General features: G+C 34.6%; 3 protein-coding genes across 6 annotated transcripts; all 3 read left to right on the top strand.

Moving 5' to 3' along the window:
* Window positions 1-982: 982 nt before the first annotated feature.
* On the top strand, window positions 983-7,112 carry LOC130716644 (WRKY transcription factor SUSIBA2-like). 4 transcript variants are annotated; one of them, XM_057566625.1, is made up of 6 exons: window positions 983-1,468; window positions 1,571-1,718; window positions 3,435-3,523; window positions 4,809-5,134; window positions 5,412-5,567; window positions 6,417-7,112. In XM_057566625.1, exons 2-6 carry the CDS (start codon window positions 1,598-1,600, stop codon window positions 6,889-6,891), a joined length of 1,167 nt encoding a protein of 388 aa, XP_057422608.1. In that variant the 5' UTR covers window positions 983-1,468; window positions 1,571-1,597; the 3' UTR covers window positions 6,892-7,112. The 4 variants fall into 4 exon arrangements, with proteins under 4 accessions (XP_057422608.1, XP_057422611.1, XP_057422609.1 ...); XM_057566628.1 differs by having other exon boundaries at window positions 985-1,468; window positions 4,983-5,134; XM_057566626.1 differs by having other exon boundaries at window positions 986-1,468; window positions 4,926-5,134.
* Window positions 7,113-8,160: 1,048 nt separating this feature from the next.
* LOC130717435 (serine/threonine protein phosphatase 2A 57 kDa regulatory subunit B' kappa isoform-like) lies at window positions 8,161-12,165 on the top strand. The gene is made up of 2 exons (XM_057567651.1): window positions 8,161-9,873; window positions 11,573-12,165. Exons 1-2 carry the CDS (start codon window positions 8,704-8,706, stop codon window positions 11,915-11,917), a joined length of 1,515 nt encoding a protein of 504 aa, XP_057423634.1. The 5' UTR covers window positions 8,161-8,703; the 3' UTR covers window positions 11,918-12,165.
* A 1,000-nt stretch (window positions 12,166-13,165) lies between these two features.
* LOC130718094 (photosynthetic NDH subunit of subcomplex B 3, chloroplastic) lies at window positions 13,166-16,816 on the top strand. Its single transcript, XM_057568561.1, has 6 exons — window positions 13,166-13,506; window positions 13,702-13,803; window positions 14,223-14,276; window positions 15,746-15,808; window positions 15,934-15,996; window positions 16,559-16,816. The coding sequence occupies exons 1-6, from the start codon at window positions 13,342-13,344 to the stop codon at window positions 16,592-16,594; spliced, it is 483 nt and encodes a 160-aa protein (XP_057424544.1). The 5' UTR covers window positions 13,166-13,341; the 3' UTR covers window positions 16,595-16,816.
* The last annotated feature ends 551 nt before the right edge of the window (window positions 16,817-17,367 follow it).

Genomic DNA, 17,367 nt, shown 5'->3' with positions numbered 1-17,367 from the left:
TTTAGTTTTCCAAGACTCCAAAGCTATTTTTCTTTTAATCCACCAAACATGAACATTATGTGCCTATAAGAGTAATTTAGGGAGAAAAAATTTCATGTGTATGTCATTTGATGAACTATGTTAATTTAAAGGGTTGCAGGTGGAACATGTGATGGGTAGAGCGGCAGCTCTCCAATCCCTGTCCAAGCCAACGGTGATACCACGATCAGCTATGGGGGAAGTGGCGACTTAGAAGCGTCCGACGAGGGGTTGGATTAAAGTCAACTTTGATGCATCGGTGCGACAGAAAGTGTCGGGGTTTGGCTTATTGGCGAGAGACGACGAGGGGAAATTCTAGCAGCTGCTACTTTGGCTCCTGTCATGATGCAATCTGCTGGGCTTGTTGAAGCTCTCTGCTTTCGTTGGACATTGCGTCTAGTTCTTGACCTTGGTTTTAACACGGTTTGCTTTGAGACATTTTTTTAACAGCTTTTTCAATGGTGGAGACGTCGGAGCAAAGACTCCTCTTATCTAGATTTGATTAATTATGATTGTCGTACTCTTTCTTTGGCTTTTGCAAACATGAATGTTTTTTTTTTGTTCGTAAATCCAGCAATAGTGCCGCTGAGTTTTTAGCCTGGGGTGCTTCCTCTTTTTTGGTTTGGATAAAGGAGGGGTCGCCAGGTCTGGATGCTTTTATTCGGGCTGATGTTTTGGCCTCTGTGCTGGTTTAGTTTCTATATACTTGACTGAATTTCAAAAAAAAAAACTATGTTAAAATTTAACATAAATGTTATGAAATAAATAAATTAAATCAGAAAAACCTCAAGGAATATTCCAAGATGCTCTGGAATCTTTTTTTAATTAAATTAAAACTGATTTATTAAATAAAATCATATTTTCCTCAATATCTCAATTTATTATTATCATCATTCATCATTGTTATTATTATTATTTTCGAAAAGGGAGAATAATATATAAATAATAGGATCTTAGATCAATACAATACAAATAGAAAGTAAAAAGCAAATAACAAAACATGAAAAGGCAAACATTGCCAATATGAAAGGAAAGCAATCTAATTTAACTAAACTACAAAAAAAGATAAAAAAATAAGACAGGACAAGGCAGGGGATTGATAACCTGCGGCTGCAACGAGAACAAAAACACCACACAACAACATCATCCAAACTAGCAGCACACACGGGGAAAGTGTAACGCTCTCCATTGCAGCAACCAATCTGTTTCTCTTTGTCAACGAAACGCACACAACAAGGGTCAAAGGTAATAGGTCTAACCTCATGGCAGAATAAAAGCAGAACAAATAGCATAAGCCAAAAGGAAAGAAAGAAGGGCCATGTTACTGCCTCAACAAGGACCACAACTCATTAGCTCTTGAACAACCAGTTTTAGCGAGATAGTCAGCAAGAGGGTTGGATTCTCTGTAGATGTGAGAGATCCCAAGACAATCCACTTCCACACAAAGGAGGTATTATTATTATTATTATTATTATTATTATTATTATTATTGCTTGATTCCTGTAAATTTAATATTATTGTTTATTTTTGAGTGATTGTTTGGTTGTTGAAGGGAATATTATTTTCGCCTAGAGCGACAATGGCGAATAAGGATTTAGATCCTCTTGAGCGCAAGTGCAGCCCTCTTCGGCGCGAGTGCGCCAAGGATCACAGAACCCTCCCAATCTTCCAATGCTCCAGTGCGAGCAACCCAGTGCTAGGTACAGATGCACCAAAGGCCATTGTGGCCTCCTAATTTGATTCATGCACACAAAATCCAAAAATGCCTAATAAATGCATAAAATACTAATATTATTTTTTGTACATCAGAAAGATAAACTGCACCCGCCAAGAATCGATTCCTGGACCTCCCCCTACCAAACCCATATGTCTCACAGCTCCTACCACTTGAGCTATCATACGGGGACAGTACTAATATTACCTAAAAACATTAAAATACATGAACTACGCATAAAGTGTCCTAAAAAGATAAAAGTATACTAAATAACCACAAAAACTTAATGGGAAAAGAACTAAAAAAACTAGCCTTGGACCCGAGTCATCACTATCACTAGTATAAAAAAATTTCTTGTCTAACTATTCAATATATGGAATATTTTTATGATTAGCCAATATGTGGAATAAAAGTACCCATATTTGAATTTTTCGAGCATGAAGGTTGAGTTTGACTCATTCTTCTATGTCTCCTATTATATATAGCATTCATCATTCGCAACGGCCGACAATGTGTGTTGGGAGTGAGTACTTCTAAGACGCTCTCACGCTCAAGTTAATGAGACTAAATAAGAAATAAGGATTATGATTAGATAGATAGTGTGTATCTTTGAGATTCCAAATGATCCATATTCATAAATAGGGGATACCATTACGTTATATGTTTTATCCAATATTAGAGATATAAGAGAAGTAATCTTCTTAATATCTAAGGAAAATTTCTTAAGATAAGGGATGTATCAAGAAATTATATTATCTAGTTATATTGACTTCATATGTGTCAATCCTAATATTGTTTATTACAATGAGACTCTATAATATTATTCTGGAGCAAAAAGCATACTTTTTGTGTTTGATAATAAACATATTTTAGCTAAATATTTATATATCAGTAATATTTGGTAATTAATAAATGAAAAGTGATTTTTTTGTTAGATAATTATGAGAATGAATATGATTTAAAAATGGACAATATTAAACTTGCCAAATTGCAACGAAATCAGAATTTATTATTTACTAAAAACATCAATTAAAAAATGTATTATCTAGGTGAGTAGAGATGTTTTATGTGTGACCATAATTGCTTAAACTTACACATTACATTATATATAAATAATTAATAATATTTTATCATACTAAACATTAATTATGCTAGATATTTTTAAAATTAAGAGATATGAACCAATGGAAGGAGACTTTTGTATTTATGGTATAAGTAATTAGATGATATATTTAAAAATAAATATTAATTAAAATGATTAAATAAACTCTTATTTATGATATTTGTTATCTACTACATTACTATAAGAATAACCATGTTCTATTATTTTTACTAATAGTTATTTTTTGGTGTTATTCTATTTTCTGTTTAAATTTTTATTATAAATACACGCTTGTATATGGAAGTTTATATTTATATAAAAAAAATTAATTAATGTAGAGATAAGGTTTGAGTCTTTTATACGAGGTGATAACTTGCACAAATACAACTCATTTACCTTTTTGTGGTACTTTCACTAGTACCTTTATTATAATTTTCCAGTGATAGTGTTCTTCATTTTAAATGAGTGCCGAGTGATGAGAAGTTCATAATCATTTCTTATATTATTCGAAATCAGAACTAAAACCCTAGTTTCATTCGTTTCACCTTACTCAAGCACCTAGTGCCATGGAAAACAATAACAACTACAACTTAGTTTCAGACTCTCAGGATGAAGAAAAGAGAAGAGATTTTGCTTTAAATGGAGATCCTCCAGCTTGTCCCATAAACGAAGTGCCTTTCAATTCTCAGGTATTGTTTTCAAATCCCTTTGTCTTCTTATTTTTCATATACTTCATTTACCTCTCTTCAATTCTGATCCCTATCTAGATGGGAGTAAATTTGGTGTGAAAGAGAAAATTTAACCCAATTCTACCTACATCCATAGATATAACATTAGGAAAGGATGAAGAGGCTTGGAAGGTTTGGTTTTTAGGAAAAATTGCAGGTTTGGAATCTCCCTCCAGCGATGAAGAGGCCATTCATGGCCGGGTGGAGGACCTTAGAGAAAATTGTTTTGTTGGTTTTGTTGGATTTTGGGGATTTTGATGTTGGTTTAGGGTTGTCTTTGCTTTTAGGGTTATTATTGGAGGTTTTGGTTTTTGGTTGCTTTTCTGTTGTGGGGGTTCCGTCGATTCTTTCTCCTTGTCTCTTCTTTGAGGGGTTTGTACTTCTCTTTTAATTATTAATAAATCTCTTTTTCTCTCTAAAAAAACAATAGAAAAGGAGAAATTCAATACATAACAAATGATGTGTCAGAAAAAGAAGAATGGCATGAAGAGAAAATGACATGGAAGATAAAGTTTGTGTGAATGTATCAAAGCCCTCATGCAACACACCATTGAAAGAATCCAATTTTAAAACACACACACTTTCTTCCATAGAATTTTTAACCAACTTTTTTCCCATCACTCACTTCTTTTTGTACACATCACTCCGCCTGTTATATCTCCCTTTTATTTTTATCTCTTTGTCTCTCTTTGTCTCTCTCTGTTGAGTGAATCTAAGGTTTAAAGATTTCATTTTACAATAAAATCTCAGCTTTACTACCTACTTTGAAACAATTGATGTATATAAGTACTTCGGAGGATTAACAAAATATCGCTGCTTATGCAAAATAGACCCTCTCCTTCAAATTTTTATCCTATAAAATCCTAGCCCCTGGGTTTTCATTTTCAAAGGCTAAGATTGTTTAAAGATATTGTTTTTGACAAAATATTTCAATAATTAAGTTATTTTATTGACTGTTTAGGTAGAAGGGGATTTAAAATGTCTCTACTTAACCAATTTCTCATTTGGATATGTAGTGGTTATTAGGAAGAATATCGATGCTTACAACATAAAATGATGATGATACAAGTTTAAACAAATTCCCAATCAGACTTGTAATGAACTTGTATTTATCAAATCATCTTATGATCTATATATGTATATTTTCCTTAGATATTATCTCATTAATGTGTGAAAGCTTTTGATCTTACTTGTTATTATTTACTACGAAAGCATGTGTTGATTTATGATACTTTTAATACATTAGGTTTCTGCTACTGATAGAAACATGCTAATGGGTGACAATGTAGTTCAAATTTTACTGGCTCCTACTGAAAGACATGCTACAAAATATAGTAATGATCAATATAATGATGAGAAGCAGGTGAATTTGACAATCCATGAAATTAAGAAAGGTAAAATGCCAATGTATTGTTACAAGGAAGCCGGAGCAAAAGTTGATGAAGGACGACCAGTCACTGAAAATCTCCAGTTAGGAGGAAAAAGCAACAAAAATAAAGTCACTCAAGGAAGCACCTCACCTTCTAAAGAGGTTGATGTTGCTGTTGTTGCTCATGATTCTGGGTCAAAAAGGTGGTTTTGTTTATCTACTCTAATGTATCAATATTTTTTTTTTAAAATCATTTACCTTCTAAAGGGGAAATAATTTTTGAGTTGGAAATATCCATATTTTTGTTAGGATTACTGTATCGGTAAGTGGTTTTTCCACCCACAGGATTGGCTTAACGAAAATCAAGCATGTAACACTTAAATCAACCGTCTATGACTCTAGTAGTTGAAATAAAATAAAATAAAGTAAAGTATACATGATATTTTTGTATCTGCATTTATATATTTTATATCACTACAGGAAGAGCTTAGATTATTACAACAAAGCACTTTTGAGATTGATTCACCCGCTGCCAAAAGTAGAAGTCCAAGTTGAGAGCATAGTGGACGTACCGGATGATGGTTATCGATGGCGTAAGTCTGGACAGAGGCCTAGTAAGGGAAATCTAATGCCTAGGTACTTATATTTATTTTTTCGTATTTAAAAGAATGATTGGGAACATGGATTATGAAATGTGCTATCGGTATATGTTGACTTGAGTTTTTCAATCTAGCTAAAAGGATCATACAAATTGTATTACTTGGTAGATTAATTGTAGATAATGATAATAAGGTCTGAAATTAACATCGAAAGCAATTCATCTTTGATTGTTGGGTGAGTCAATAAAGATGTGATAATTATTATTTAAATTTATTGAATAGGATAAACATGCTTAACCAGGAGATTCAATGAATGAGTGTCATGCACTTTTGCATGAAACAATATTTTTTTCAGATAGTTCAACAAATTGAGGTTGTAGTAGTATATTAATTTATAGTTTTTATAATGTATGATGCCTTCTTTTTTGCCTCTTTCATTGTATGTATGTATTTTGATCTACATGTGTTGGTTGTTCCAAAATTCTTATGGACTTCTTTATGGTTCTTATAATATATCATTTTATGTTTTTTAAATTGTGTCAAATTATAAATATTGATAGGAAGCTCTTAGAATTTCAAGTTATTAAATTTTAAAAATTATTGATTGTAATCTTACAATTTATTGTTTAAAGTATATATTACTCATTGATTGTAAAATTCTAATATAGTTTGATATTATTCAATCTAACTATTTTCATCCATTTAAGTCCTCTTAATTTTTTTTTTATCATTATTCTACGTAGATTCATCCATAGTTAATTCATTCTTCAAACTGTTATACGTTCTCTATTAAATGTTTTCACATTTGTGATAGTTAGTTTAGAACATATCATATTGCAATCACTCGTTTCTACAATTTGAACATGTTTTCATGCGTCTACTTTAGGAGATACTTCATGTGCACCACTGCTGGATGTCCTGTTAGGAAAACAGTTGAAAGGAATCTACACAATTTGAAAAATGTGATTACTACTTATAAAGGAAGACATAATCATGAGGTGCCCTTGGAAAAACACAAAGACTGCTCAATTAATGTTGATGATTTTCACAAAGCTGCTAATTCTCTAAGGACTGTTGCAATGTCTGGGAATGCCAATATTCGAGGGCCTGAAGCAAATCAGGAAGACGAAAATGATTTTCTGAGGCTCACTTTGGGTCAAAATTTCAATAATGATCATGTGAATGTTAGATCTTCCTCCACAAACCATATTCCAGGGCCTGAAGCAAATCAAGAAGACGACAATGATTTTTTGAGGCTCACTTTAGGTCAAAATTTCAATATTGATCATGTGAATGTTAGATCTTCCTCGACAAACCAAATCCCATCTATCAACTTGGAGAAAGATGGCGATGATATATAATGCATTGGGGTCTGTGTACAAGTGCATATCATGAAACTGCTTCAATCACTACTCCACCACCTTCAGAATTATAATCGTTCATTTATCAACTCGGCGTGCAAATTTATCATTGTTAGTTTTTATCTGAACATTCTAGCGGTTTTCATTTAATAGTTTATTTAAGGAGTTTTGTCCCATTGGTTATTACAGTTACAAAATATTATGGCTGAAATTACAAACTATGGTTGAGTTTTGACCCTTGAGTTATATTATTCAAACGGTTGGCTGATATTCTTAACTTGTTCTTAATGCTTTCTTTCTCCCCATTTTAAATGGATAAATTAGTTCTACTAATGTGGGATCTTTGACTAATTGTTTTCTTTATTTTGTGTTTAGATTCACGCCACACCCTTAATTCAATTAAATTATTTGCAAAAGTTTAAGTATAATAGCTTCAATTTTAAAGTGATTCTTGTAACATCCTATTAATATGAAATTTTACTAAGTGTAAATTTAAGGGTAATTGTCGAGTTATGGCAAAAAAGTGACTTATCTCGACATACATGATCTAATTCAATCTTAAACTATATTAAAAATGGCTAAGTTTGATTCAATTTTGTTTTTGTTGTTGTTAGATTTTGGGGTTTTAGAGAAGATGATGATTGGAGGGGAAGAAGGATGAAGAAGGAAGAAGAAATTTGGGAAAGATAATGAGAAGTGGTGGTGGGTGAGGAAGGAAGAGGGCTGTGTTGTGGTTGAGGGGAGGAAGAGTGTTGGTGCAGGGAGAGTGGCTAAAACTACAACAAGCAAAACATTATTTCAATAAAAACTAAATTTTCAATTATGATATGATAATAAAATACCACATCAACATTTCCATTAAAAGTTGGAGGGAATTAAGACGGAAAACCAAAAGAGCTAACGAAGGCTTTTGTTAGGGATGAGAAATACATTTAATTTTTGCTCGAGGCTTGAATCGTGAAAATGATATGTGAAAAAGTAGTAAACTTTGTTTTTTTTACGGTAATGGGTTGCGATACCCGTTATACCTCCCATTAATACAAATTATTTATAAAAATAATATGTGAAAAACTAAATGTGCAATTAAGCTAAAATAATTTGTGTTTACATTGAAAAACTAAATTGCACCCGCCAAAAAGTGATTCATGGACCTCTCCCACCAACTCATATATCTCTAACTCTTATCATTTGAGGTATCATTCTTGATGCCAAAAGAAAAACATAAATAAACACACATTACCTTTTTTTCCCCCTTTCCTTTTGTTTCTTTTTTAGTTTCATGGTGGTGGATTGTTAATAACACCAAGAAAGAACAGCTAAGAGGGTTCCATCCTTACACAAAATCTCTCCAGGGCTTCATTGTCTCCATCACCATACACAATCCCCTTGCCCAAAGTTCCTTCTTCTCTAAAATTCAACCTCAACTTCTTGTTTTTCTCTGTTTATTTTTATTTAATTCCCAATAAAATTTGGAAAATTGTTGAGTATCTGAGATTTGATTCAGATTTTAATTATCATTTATTGTTCTTCCACCAGCCACAGCCAAAATCATCAAGATTTGATTTTCCACCAATGCTTGCTGCAAAATCGAAAATTTCCTCAAACCCATTTCAAATTGGGATCTCAATTTCACGCGGCATCCCAAATTTCACGGGATTTTTGCTTCTTTCCATGACCAGGATCTAGGGTTTCTACTTTCGCTCGTGATGAAATTAACGTTTTCGGGTTCGCTCTATTTTGATTCTTCTTTTTTGGATTTGATCTAGAAGACTAGAGCATTTGGAATCCTTTGATTTCATCTTCTGGGTCGCAATGCTCAAGCAATCCTTCAACAAGCTTCTCCGGAAGTCGTCGAAACCCGACCCGGACGAGTTGGCTCGGAGCGACTCGTTGCGTTCCACTGACTCGCCACGCACCGCCGGGAGAAGCCAGCGGCCGCCTGGTGGGAGTTCTTCCGCTCGAGCAAACGCCACGAAACGAGCTTCGTCGTCGGCGGTGTTCCCGGCGAGTATGGTGTCTGGGATAGAGCCTTTGGTGCCGTTTAAGGACGTTCCTAGTGCTGAGAAGATGAACCTGTTTGTGAGCAAGTTGAGTCTTTGTTGTGTGACGTTTGATTTCACTGACCCTGGTAAGAATGTGGCGGATAAAGATGTAAAAAGGAAAACTTTGGTTGAACTTGTTGATTTTGTGGCTTCTGGGTCAATGAGATTTAGTGAGCCTGCTATGTTTGCTATGTGTAGAATGTGTGCTATTAATCTGTTTAGAGTTTTCCCACCTAATTATAGTGCTAACGGGGGCGGTGCCGGTGGTGGTGAGAATGATGATGATGACCCAATGTTTGATCCTTCATGGCCACATTTACAACTTGTGTATGAATTGCTGCTTAAATTTATCTCGTCTTCGTGCCTTGATGCTAAGTTAGCGAAGAAGTATATCGATCATTCGTTTATTTCCAGATTGCTTGAATTGTTTGAATCGGAGGATCCTAGAGAAAGAGATTGCTTGAAGACAATTCTGCATAGGATTTATGGGAAGTTCATGGTGCATAGGCCCTTCATTCGCAAATCTATTAACAACATATTTTATCGATTTGTGATTGAGACTGAGAGACACAATGGGATTGGTGAGCTGTTGGAGATTTTTGGGAGTGTGATTAGTGGGTTTGCTTTACCCTTGAAAGAGGAGCACAAAATCTTCTTGTGGAGAGTTTTGATCCCCTTGCACAAGCCTAAATCTATGGGGGTCTACTTTCAGCAATTGTCCTTCTGTGTTACGCAGTTTATAGAAAAGGAGCCAAAGTTAGCAAGCGTTGTGATAAGTGGTTTGTTAAAATATTGGCCAGTAACAAATAGCCAGAAAGAGGTGATGTTTCTGGGTGAACTGGAAGAAATTTTAGAATCAATTAACATGGTAGAGTTCCAGAGGATCATGGTCCAGTTGTTTTGGCGGATTGGGTGCTGCATTAACAGCTTGCACTTTCAGGTACAGTTCTTATGCTTATACTGGATTCATTTTGTTAATCCTCATCATTTACATACTTCTATGTTATTTTCCCACGTGAAAGGATTAGGTCCATGCTCTATAAGTTTTGCATAGTGCTCTCTCTCCACTTCAATTACATGTGCAGACAAGTTTTATTTCTGTCAATGTACATTGTAGTCCTTTTATAGACAAGAAGATTTTCATTTTCTATGTGTAGTGAAATATTTTAAGAATGAAAATGTAAGCAAATGCTTTGTACGATGTAGCAAATTGGTTTTATAGTACTCTCAACTAGCAAGAAGTTGCACATGTGTGCAATTTGGATTGACTAGTTCTCTGTTGATGATACTACAGGCCAGTTTATTTTCCCCTTTTTGACAGAAGTGCTCGGTCTTAGGTACTCATTTAAGAATGACCGGTACTTGTGGGAATTCCTTACGAGACTACAGTAGTACTTGCTACAGCTTTCATAACCTTAACATGTGTGTCTTGTATGGTTATCTTTTCTCAATAAAAATTGAAATTAACTGCTTTTATGTGAGGGAGGGAGCATTGAGTCATCTGAAGATTTGCTCATACTTAAGGTTTAAGGTCTACTAATGGAAAAGATTCTTGATAATCTTAGGTTTTCTCCTATCTTTTTCTATATTTAGGATTTAGGATAGTCTCTCTTGTAGCATTTGTGGCTTACGCGGCTTAGTTGAAAGACAAAACTTAGATATACAATACTGTAGGATCTGATTATCCTGATGCCCAATGAAAAGCCCTCTTACCCACTTTTTAAATATTTTATTAATGTCATAACTTCCCTCAACATTTTTTTAGTCCACATGTCATGTTGTAATTGGGAAACTGTAAAAACAACATATATGGAACTGCATCTAAGTTTTGTCCTTAGTTGAATATCCATAGGAGATCTTTTATCTAATCTACATATTACGATATATTGATATTTCAAAACTGATTTTACTTTTCAGTTTTGATTATCCAAAGGTTTTCTTGGGCTTTAGATTTTTCTTATACTGTTTTCTTAACTGCACTGAATGTGATGTAAGTTGGTAGCTCTGTTATTGCAATGGAATTGAGTATTATGGTAATAACTGATTTGGTGATTTCAGAAGTTTAAACTTGGATTTTTCAGAAGGTCTTGTGTTTTTCTTATTCAGAAATGAATTATACTCAATGATGGAGTTTGTGGACTTTCATTTTTATGTTTTAACAAACTTCAATGTGGCTTGGGTTGTATGCTTGAAAGATACATTTTGCTTCTGGTTTTGGAGATACATGTTGCAACTTCTGGTGAGAAGTTTATGTGTGCAGTCACCAGGTTGCATTAGTTGAGCCCCTTGTAGAATGTGAAAACAGTTCCTCTCATCATCCTTGGTTCATTTTTGGAAGCTGTACTTGGATCTTTATCGTTTATGGGAATGAGGACAAACATGATTTCTTGTTTTTACAGGGTCTGAAATTTCCTTGTTCCTTGAACCCCCTCTGTATAGGAATCTGTCTATGTTGTGTTTATTGAAATAATAAGTGCTGTATTTTTGTTCTCTTCTTTATGCTTTTGTAACTCTCTTGGGACCTCTCCCCCAAGAGTAGTTTTTGATTCTTCAGCACTTTTGAGAATCAGTTGTTTCCATTGACATGCTTATTAATAATATGAAAATACTTTTCTTTTGTTCAACGCGGATTGTTTCAGGTAGCTGAAAGGGCCCTTTTCTTATGGAACAACGACCACATTGTCAACTTGATTGCGCATAACCGTCAAGTTATCCTGCCCATCATATTTCCAGCTCTAGATAGGAATATTCAAAGCCACTGGAACCCAGCAGTTGTCAACTTAACTCATAATATTAGAAAAATGTTCTTGGAGATGGATGAGAAGCTCTTCATTTCTTGCCATTCTAACTACAAGGAGGAAGAAGTGCTTTTAAGCTCAGCAGCCGAGAAGCGAAAGGAGGCATGGAAACTTCTTGAGCATGCTGCAAGTCTCAAGCCTGTAATTGGAAATACTGCTGTTTTAGTGACTCCTTTGATGACCTGAATTGCATGCTGGATTCCAAATACACTTTCTCTTGCCTCCTCTTGCTGTGGTGGGAAACCTCAAGAAATGTGCAGTGGCGTTTTGCTTTTTAGATCCTATGTTCTTGTGGTGCTTCTGGCAGCCAGATGTAGTGACATTGTTTTGATTGCCACTTTGTGGTTCACAATTTGCCTCATGATTAATGTTGAGAAGAACCATGCAGTGGATCAAACGATTTTCTTTATAAGCTTATTACCAATATCTTCCCACTTTCTGTGTATGTCCTTTCACAGTTCCAAGTTGCATTTTATTACATTTTATCTGGATACCCTGCAATCAAAATTTCCGAAATATTACCTAAAATCACTGCGGTCATAGTTTGGTAGTTGTCGGATTAAGGCCGGATGACTTAGATTTAAAATGATAATAATCTTACAAATGAAATTGACCTCTTTAAAATTGAACCGTATGTTTAAAGATCAAAAGGATACAGAGCTATGACTGCAGTTTAAAGATCAAAAGGATACAGAGCCATTGGAGATTGTGATCGGTGAACGAAGAGAACAGTGATGAGAAGCAGATTGTGATCGGTGAACGAAGAGAACGGTGATGAGAAGCAGTTCCGACAGCGTTGCTTTGGAACAAAATTTTGGTTATGCAAAGGAGATGAAGGGTCGAGAAGCAGTTCCGACAGCGTTGCTTTGGAACAAAATTTTGGTTATGCAAAGGAGATGAAGGGTCCAGAATAGTATGAAGAATTGCTAAGCAAATAATGATAATAGTATTGGCATTTAAAATTTATAGAAGAAAATATTAATACAAATACATGAATACTGACTCAATTTAGAATGTATTATGTTTTTGTTAGACTATAATATAAAACCATTCATTTAACTCTTATCCAACAACTTAAGCTTTTGGAAGAAGTGGTTGTTTGATATGGTATCATAGCTTTTATGGCTTAGAAGTTTAGAATTCGATCCTTACTCCCCTCACTTTCTTATTAAAAGTGGAATTTAGGTGGGTTTGTGCATTAATCGGCGCTTCAAAACCAAAAAGTTCTTGCATGAGGGAACATGTTAGAATATAATATACAACCATTCATTTAGCCTTTACCTAACAGTTAAGCTTTTGAGATAAGATGTTGCTTGACCACCATTTACATTTACTAGTACACATAATTTCATATACCCCATCTTAATCTAGTATAAGGTTCCACAACAGCCACCATTCACATTTACTCGTTTGCCTCTAACGACTAACGAGAGTTTTTTTTTTTGAAAGTGACTCATGAGAGTTCTAGAGTTGCAATAAAGATACATGGATTTTAAATAAGAAATTGGAGCATGAGAAACTTTATACATACACATCATCTATACATCTGTTATTGACAATCCTCACAGGAGAAAGAGAAGTGGGTGCAAACCAAACACCGCATAAAGAGAATGTCTTCTATGAATATATTCACCCCCATTCCACTCACCAGTGGCTCCCGGAATCCAACCAACTATTTTCCCCGGCTGCAACGACCCAACTCAGTGCTTTTCGCGGTGAATTCACCACCACCACCACCACCATCTCCTCCTGAAATAGAGCTCGAGTTCATTGGGGTACGTATTGTCTCTAAATCCTATCTTAAATTTTGGACACAGATTCTCTCTCACAAACACACACACATTACTACATTAGTATCATGTTTATGTTAACACACACATTCAATTGTACTATTGTGATTTCTTCTAGTTAGTGTGGCATTAGAATTATAATTGAAGTTGAAATAATGGAACTGAAATTAATTGTTGCAGCCAAAGGGGGAAGGTGATCTGGATAAAGCAAAAGCGATCAGCGGAGCGAAGCTGTTGAGGAACATCATGTTGGATAACAAGATCGAGCTTTATGCCACTTATGTAAGTCTCATACCACATATTTTCCAATCAATCACAACCACTCGATCGCTAACATAACATGTAGTCATGTACTCTTCCTTTTTCCTTTTTTTATTTATTTATTAGATTAGATTTAAATATGTGTGTGTTTTTAATCTTCATCAATATACTAAACTTTTATATTTATTGTCATAAAGTTCGATTGACTCATTGTCTAGGTTGATGTTCGATTTCTAACACTTGTAAATGAAAAATAATTTATTTGTCAGCCACAATCGGTTGGGTGATAAATTAGTCTCGTGACTAGTGATTGAGAGAATATCTTACCAAAAGTCAAATTTAATTGTTTTATTTATAATTATCATAGACATAGTTTTTTCTTTATAAGCATTGTCATAGACATAGTATTTAATATTAGTTATAACCAATTGTTTTAACAGGGGAAGTTGATGAACTGTGGTGGAGGTGGTAGCTGTGGAACTTGTATCGTAGAGGTACATAATTTGTTAATTTCGTATTGTTCACATTTACTTAGCAATAGAATAATCTAAGTCGGAAATTCTAGCGGAAGTAGGATTTTCCTGATAACCTAACTGCTTTTGGTATAGAATGAATCAATCCCCTTTTCAAGATGCAAACTTTTCTTGTTTATGGAGGATAGGCGCAAAAACCTTGGTTTAATATCTAATATGGACTCGCTCTGAGCTTTTACGGGTTGTCAACTAGACATGCCTCGTTTCTGAATGAGATGAGACGCCTAAATAAACTCCTAGCTCATCGCGCATGTGATTGTTTGCCACATGAGAGAGTTCCAAAGTAGGCGCTCCCTCGATCTAAGTTCCGGTCGCCAGATACGCTATAGTAGTTCATGACCCGCTCTTGAGTCCATTTTCACAAGACTCTCTACTCACCATAGTCACAACCATTTGGAGTGAGATAATTGCTTCGCCTAAGCTTTCTTAATGTTCCAAAGTAGGCGCTTCCACAAACCCTCGCTAAGCACCCTCCCAATGTGTCTAATAGATTTAATATGAAAAAAAAGAAATGAAAATAGGTCTAAAGGTTTTATTAAGTATGGTCACGACACGAGCGTGATTGCCCCCACACACAGGTGCGATTGCCCCCACATACGGGTGAGGTCGCCCCAACTTAAGCAGAAAATAGTGCTGAAACATGTGACAACAACGTGAGTACTGTGCCTAGGCTTCGGCGTGGCCGCGCTGGCCTTGGCAGAGAGAGTAATGAAAAATGCACTGGGGATTTGATTTCATTTACTCTTAAGTCTTAACTATGCTTGAACTTCCCTGCGCTTGTTACAAAATTGAAAACTAGGATGCGCTTGTTACAAAATTGAAACTAGGATTCCCCGTATAAATCATTCATAAGAATAAAATAACTTACAATTTCCTTAATTCCCTTCAATTTGATTCTTATAAAACGGATTGAGAACCTTACATTTTTATGGGAAGATGAATGTAACTTTCCACTTCTCTCACATTCTATCAATTTTTCTGTTTTTTTATATTTTCAATTAAATAAAATTTATAAATATTCTTTAAAATACTAATTGCTTATCAAACACATTTATAAATTTTGTTCGGGAATAACATCCCCATTAATCATATTTCCGGGAATGTTATTTCTAGGAATGTGTTCTTAAACCTTAAAAACATCTGGTATCATTTGGATGCCGTCGGATTTAGGATTTAGTCACAATTAAGGCTTCTCATCCCCTTCCCAGAGTATATTGTGTGAGGAACTGAGGATAAACCTAAGAGTTCTTCCCACACACTCAGTCTGCGTTGTCAACTGAGCTACGTATACCCCTCTTGGGTCCATGCTTTGAAAGGCATAGTCGTCACCGCGTTTTACATGATATATATAATAAGGTTCTAGTTTTCACAAAATATTTATTCATTAATCTCTAATTGCATGTACGTATTGATTCGTGTATGTGTTGCAGATTATTGAAGGAGACGATCTTTTAAATGAAAGAACAAATACTGAACTCCGATATCTTAAGAAGGCATGCTCTCTCTCTCTCTCATTGAACCCTTTCTTTGTAGTGAATTTCGAAGTATTGGTGATTTAACGTTGCAATCCTTTCTTGAAATTACCTAATCTTTTGAAGTTTGATTTCTCTCTGAACAGAAACCGGAATCTTGGAGGTTGGCTTGTCAAACTATTGTTGGAAACAAAGAAAACTGTGGCAAGGTATCTTCCAAAATCATGGATATATAGGATAAGATTATAAGGGTTGTTTAAGGTAAACTAGCAAAATAAATACGCGAATTGAATGACACAGTTTTTTTTGCCGTCTAAATGACCAATGAGAAAATTTGGGTTAAATAACTCATCGTCCAATCATATTGAAGATAAGTGAGTTGAAATTTCAATATTTTATTTATTAATTTATTTATAAAAAATCTTATTAGTCCATGGAGTTGTGAATTAGTTACCCACATGACTTACAATTTTTTTGACGGTAAGAATTGAAGGACACATTGCTTCTACTTATAAAGTAGTTTAACATAAATAAAGCTTGTATCTTATTATGGAGTTTGAAATAAGTTAAAAACTTTTTTATCACAATTTATAACTCATGTAACTTTGAACCACTAGCTTATTCTATTTATATTATACTCTTGTATCTTAAACAACCTCACACAAAGTGACGGTTAGGTGGTTTAATTCACTTTACAATTGTCAATTTTAGATACAATTGATTTGTTGTAGTTCTAGTGGATTTATACGTTTGCTATTATGGGCATCTTAGGTTGTTGTTCAAAGGATTCCTCAGTGGAAGAAGTAACACACCAAGCCAAGCAGCGCATCTTGGATTTTATCCAGTTGACCAATTGGAAGCTTATGGCATACATCAAATATAAACTCTCTCAGGAAGCATTTTTTATGTGATACAAATCCTCAATTAAAAGTTATTTGATGATCACATGATTTTTTAAAAGAACATTGATTTTGTGTTTCGATCGATGAAGACAACTTATGGTTCGATCTAATTATTAAGATTTATTCATCTGATCGATCATCTCTCATGATAAGAAGTCCTCCTACTTGATAGTGATACGTCTTCTCTTTATGTATTTTTATTTTAAAGATAAAGTAATATATTATATAAATAAGAAATGTTGAGAAATAACCCCTTTTAACATGTGTACAATAACCTAGCCAGCATAACACCGGACAGTATTCAACTCATATAGCAAAACCTCCCAAAGAGCCCACACGCACAAGTGCGTGCTAACAACCTAGTAAAAACCTCAAATGACTACTCCTCTAAAAAGATCTTCATAAAAGTCGAAGAAACGGCGACAAATATGATCGAAGGAACAAACCGAAGCCGCTCGACACATGCAACAAAGACCAATCCAAAAGAGCAGACCAAAACCTCCAACAGATAAAACCAAACCACGCTATAGAGTTGAAACCTAAAAACCAAGATAAGGAACAAACAAAAAAGACAACAAAGCTTGCAAAGGCTCCAAAAGCAACCTCCAAACCGTAGCAGTGGTACAAAAGAGGATATCCATCCAAACCCGTGCAAAACCTCTTTATGCATATAATTTA

This window comes from Lotus japonicus, chromosome 5 (assembly GCF_012489685.1).
Source record: "Lotus japonicus ecotype B-129 chromosome 5, LjGifu_v1.2".
NCBI classification, from domain to species: Eukaryota; Viridiplantae; Streptophyta; class Magnoliopsida; order Fabales; family Fabaceae; genus Lotus; species Lotus japonicus.
The sequence above is the reverse complement of the archived record's forward strand: the minus strand, read 5'-3'. Positions and strand labels throughout refer to the sequence as shown.

Excerpts from the sequence above, each read along its gene's own strand:
- LOC130716644 (XM_057566625.1), top strand. The coding sequence starts at position 1,598 with ATGGCGAATAAGGATTTAGATCCTCTTGAGCGCAAGTGCAGCCCTCTT. Across the intron at positions 5,135-5,411 it reads CATGATTCTGGGTCAAAAAG|GAAGAGCTTAGATTATTACA; the intron begins GTGGTTTTGTTT and ends ATATCACTACAG. Across the intron at positions 5,568-6,416 it reads AAGGGAAATCTAATGCCTAG|GAGATACTTCATGTGCACCA; the intron begins GTACTTATATTT and ends CGTCTACTTTAG.
- LOC130717435 (XM_057567651.1), top strand. The coding sequence starts at position 8,704 with ATGCTCAAGCAATCCTTCAACAAGCTTCTCCGGAAGTCGTCGAAACCC. Across the intron at positions 9,874-11,572 it reads TTAACAGCTTGCACTTTCAG|GTAGCTGAAAGGGCCCTTTT; the intron begins GTACAGTTCTTA and ends GGATTGTTTCAG.
- LOC130718094 (XM_057568561.1), top strand. The coding sequence starts at position 13,342 with ATGTCTTCTATGAATATATTCACCCCCATTCCACTCACCAGTGGCTCC. Across the intron at positions 13,804-14,222 it reads TCGAGCTTTATGCCACTTAT|GGGAAGTTGATGAACTGTGG; the intron begins GTAAGTCTCATA and ends TTGTTTTAACAG. Across the intron at positions 15,809-15,933 it reads AACTCCGATATCTTAAGAAG|AAACCGGAATCTTGGAGGTT; the intron begins GCATGCTCTCTC and ends CTCTCTGAACAG.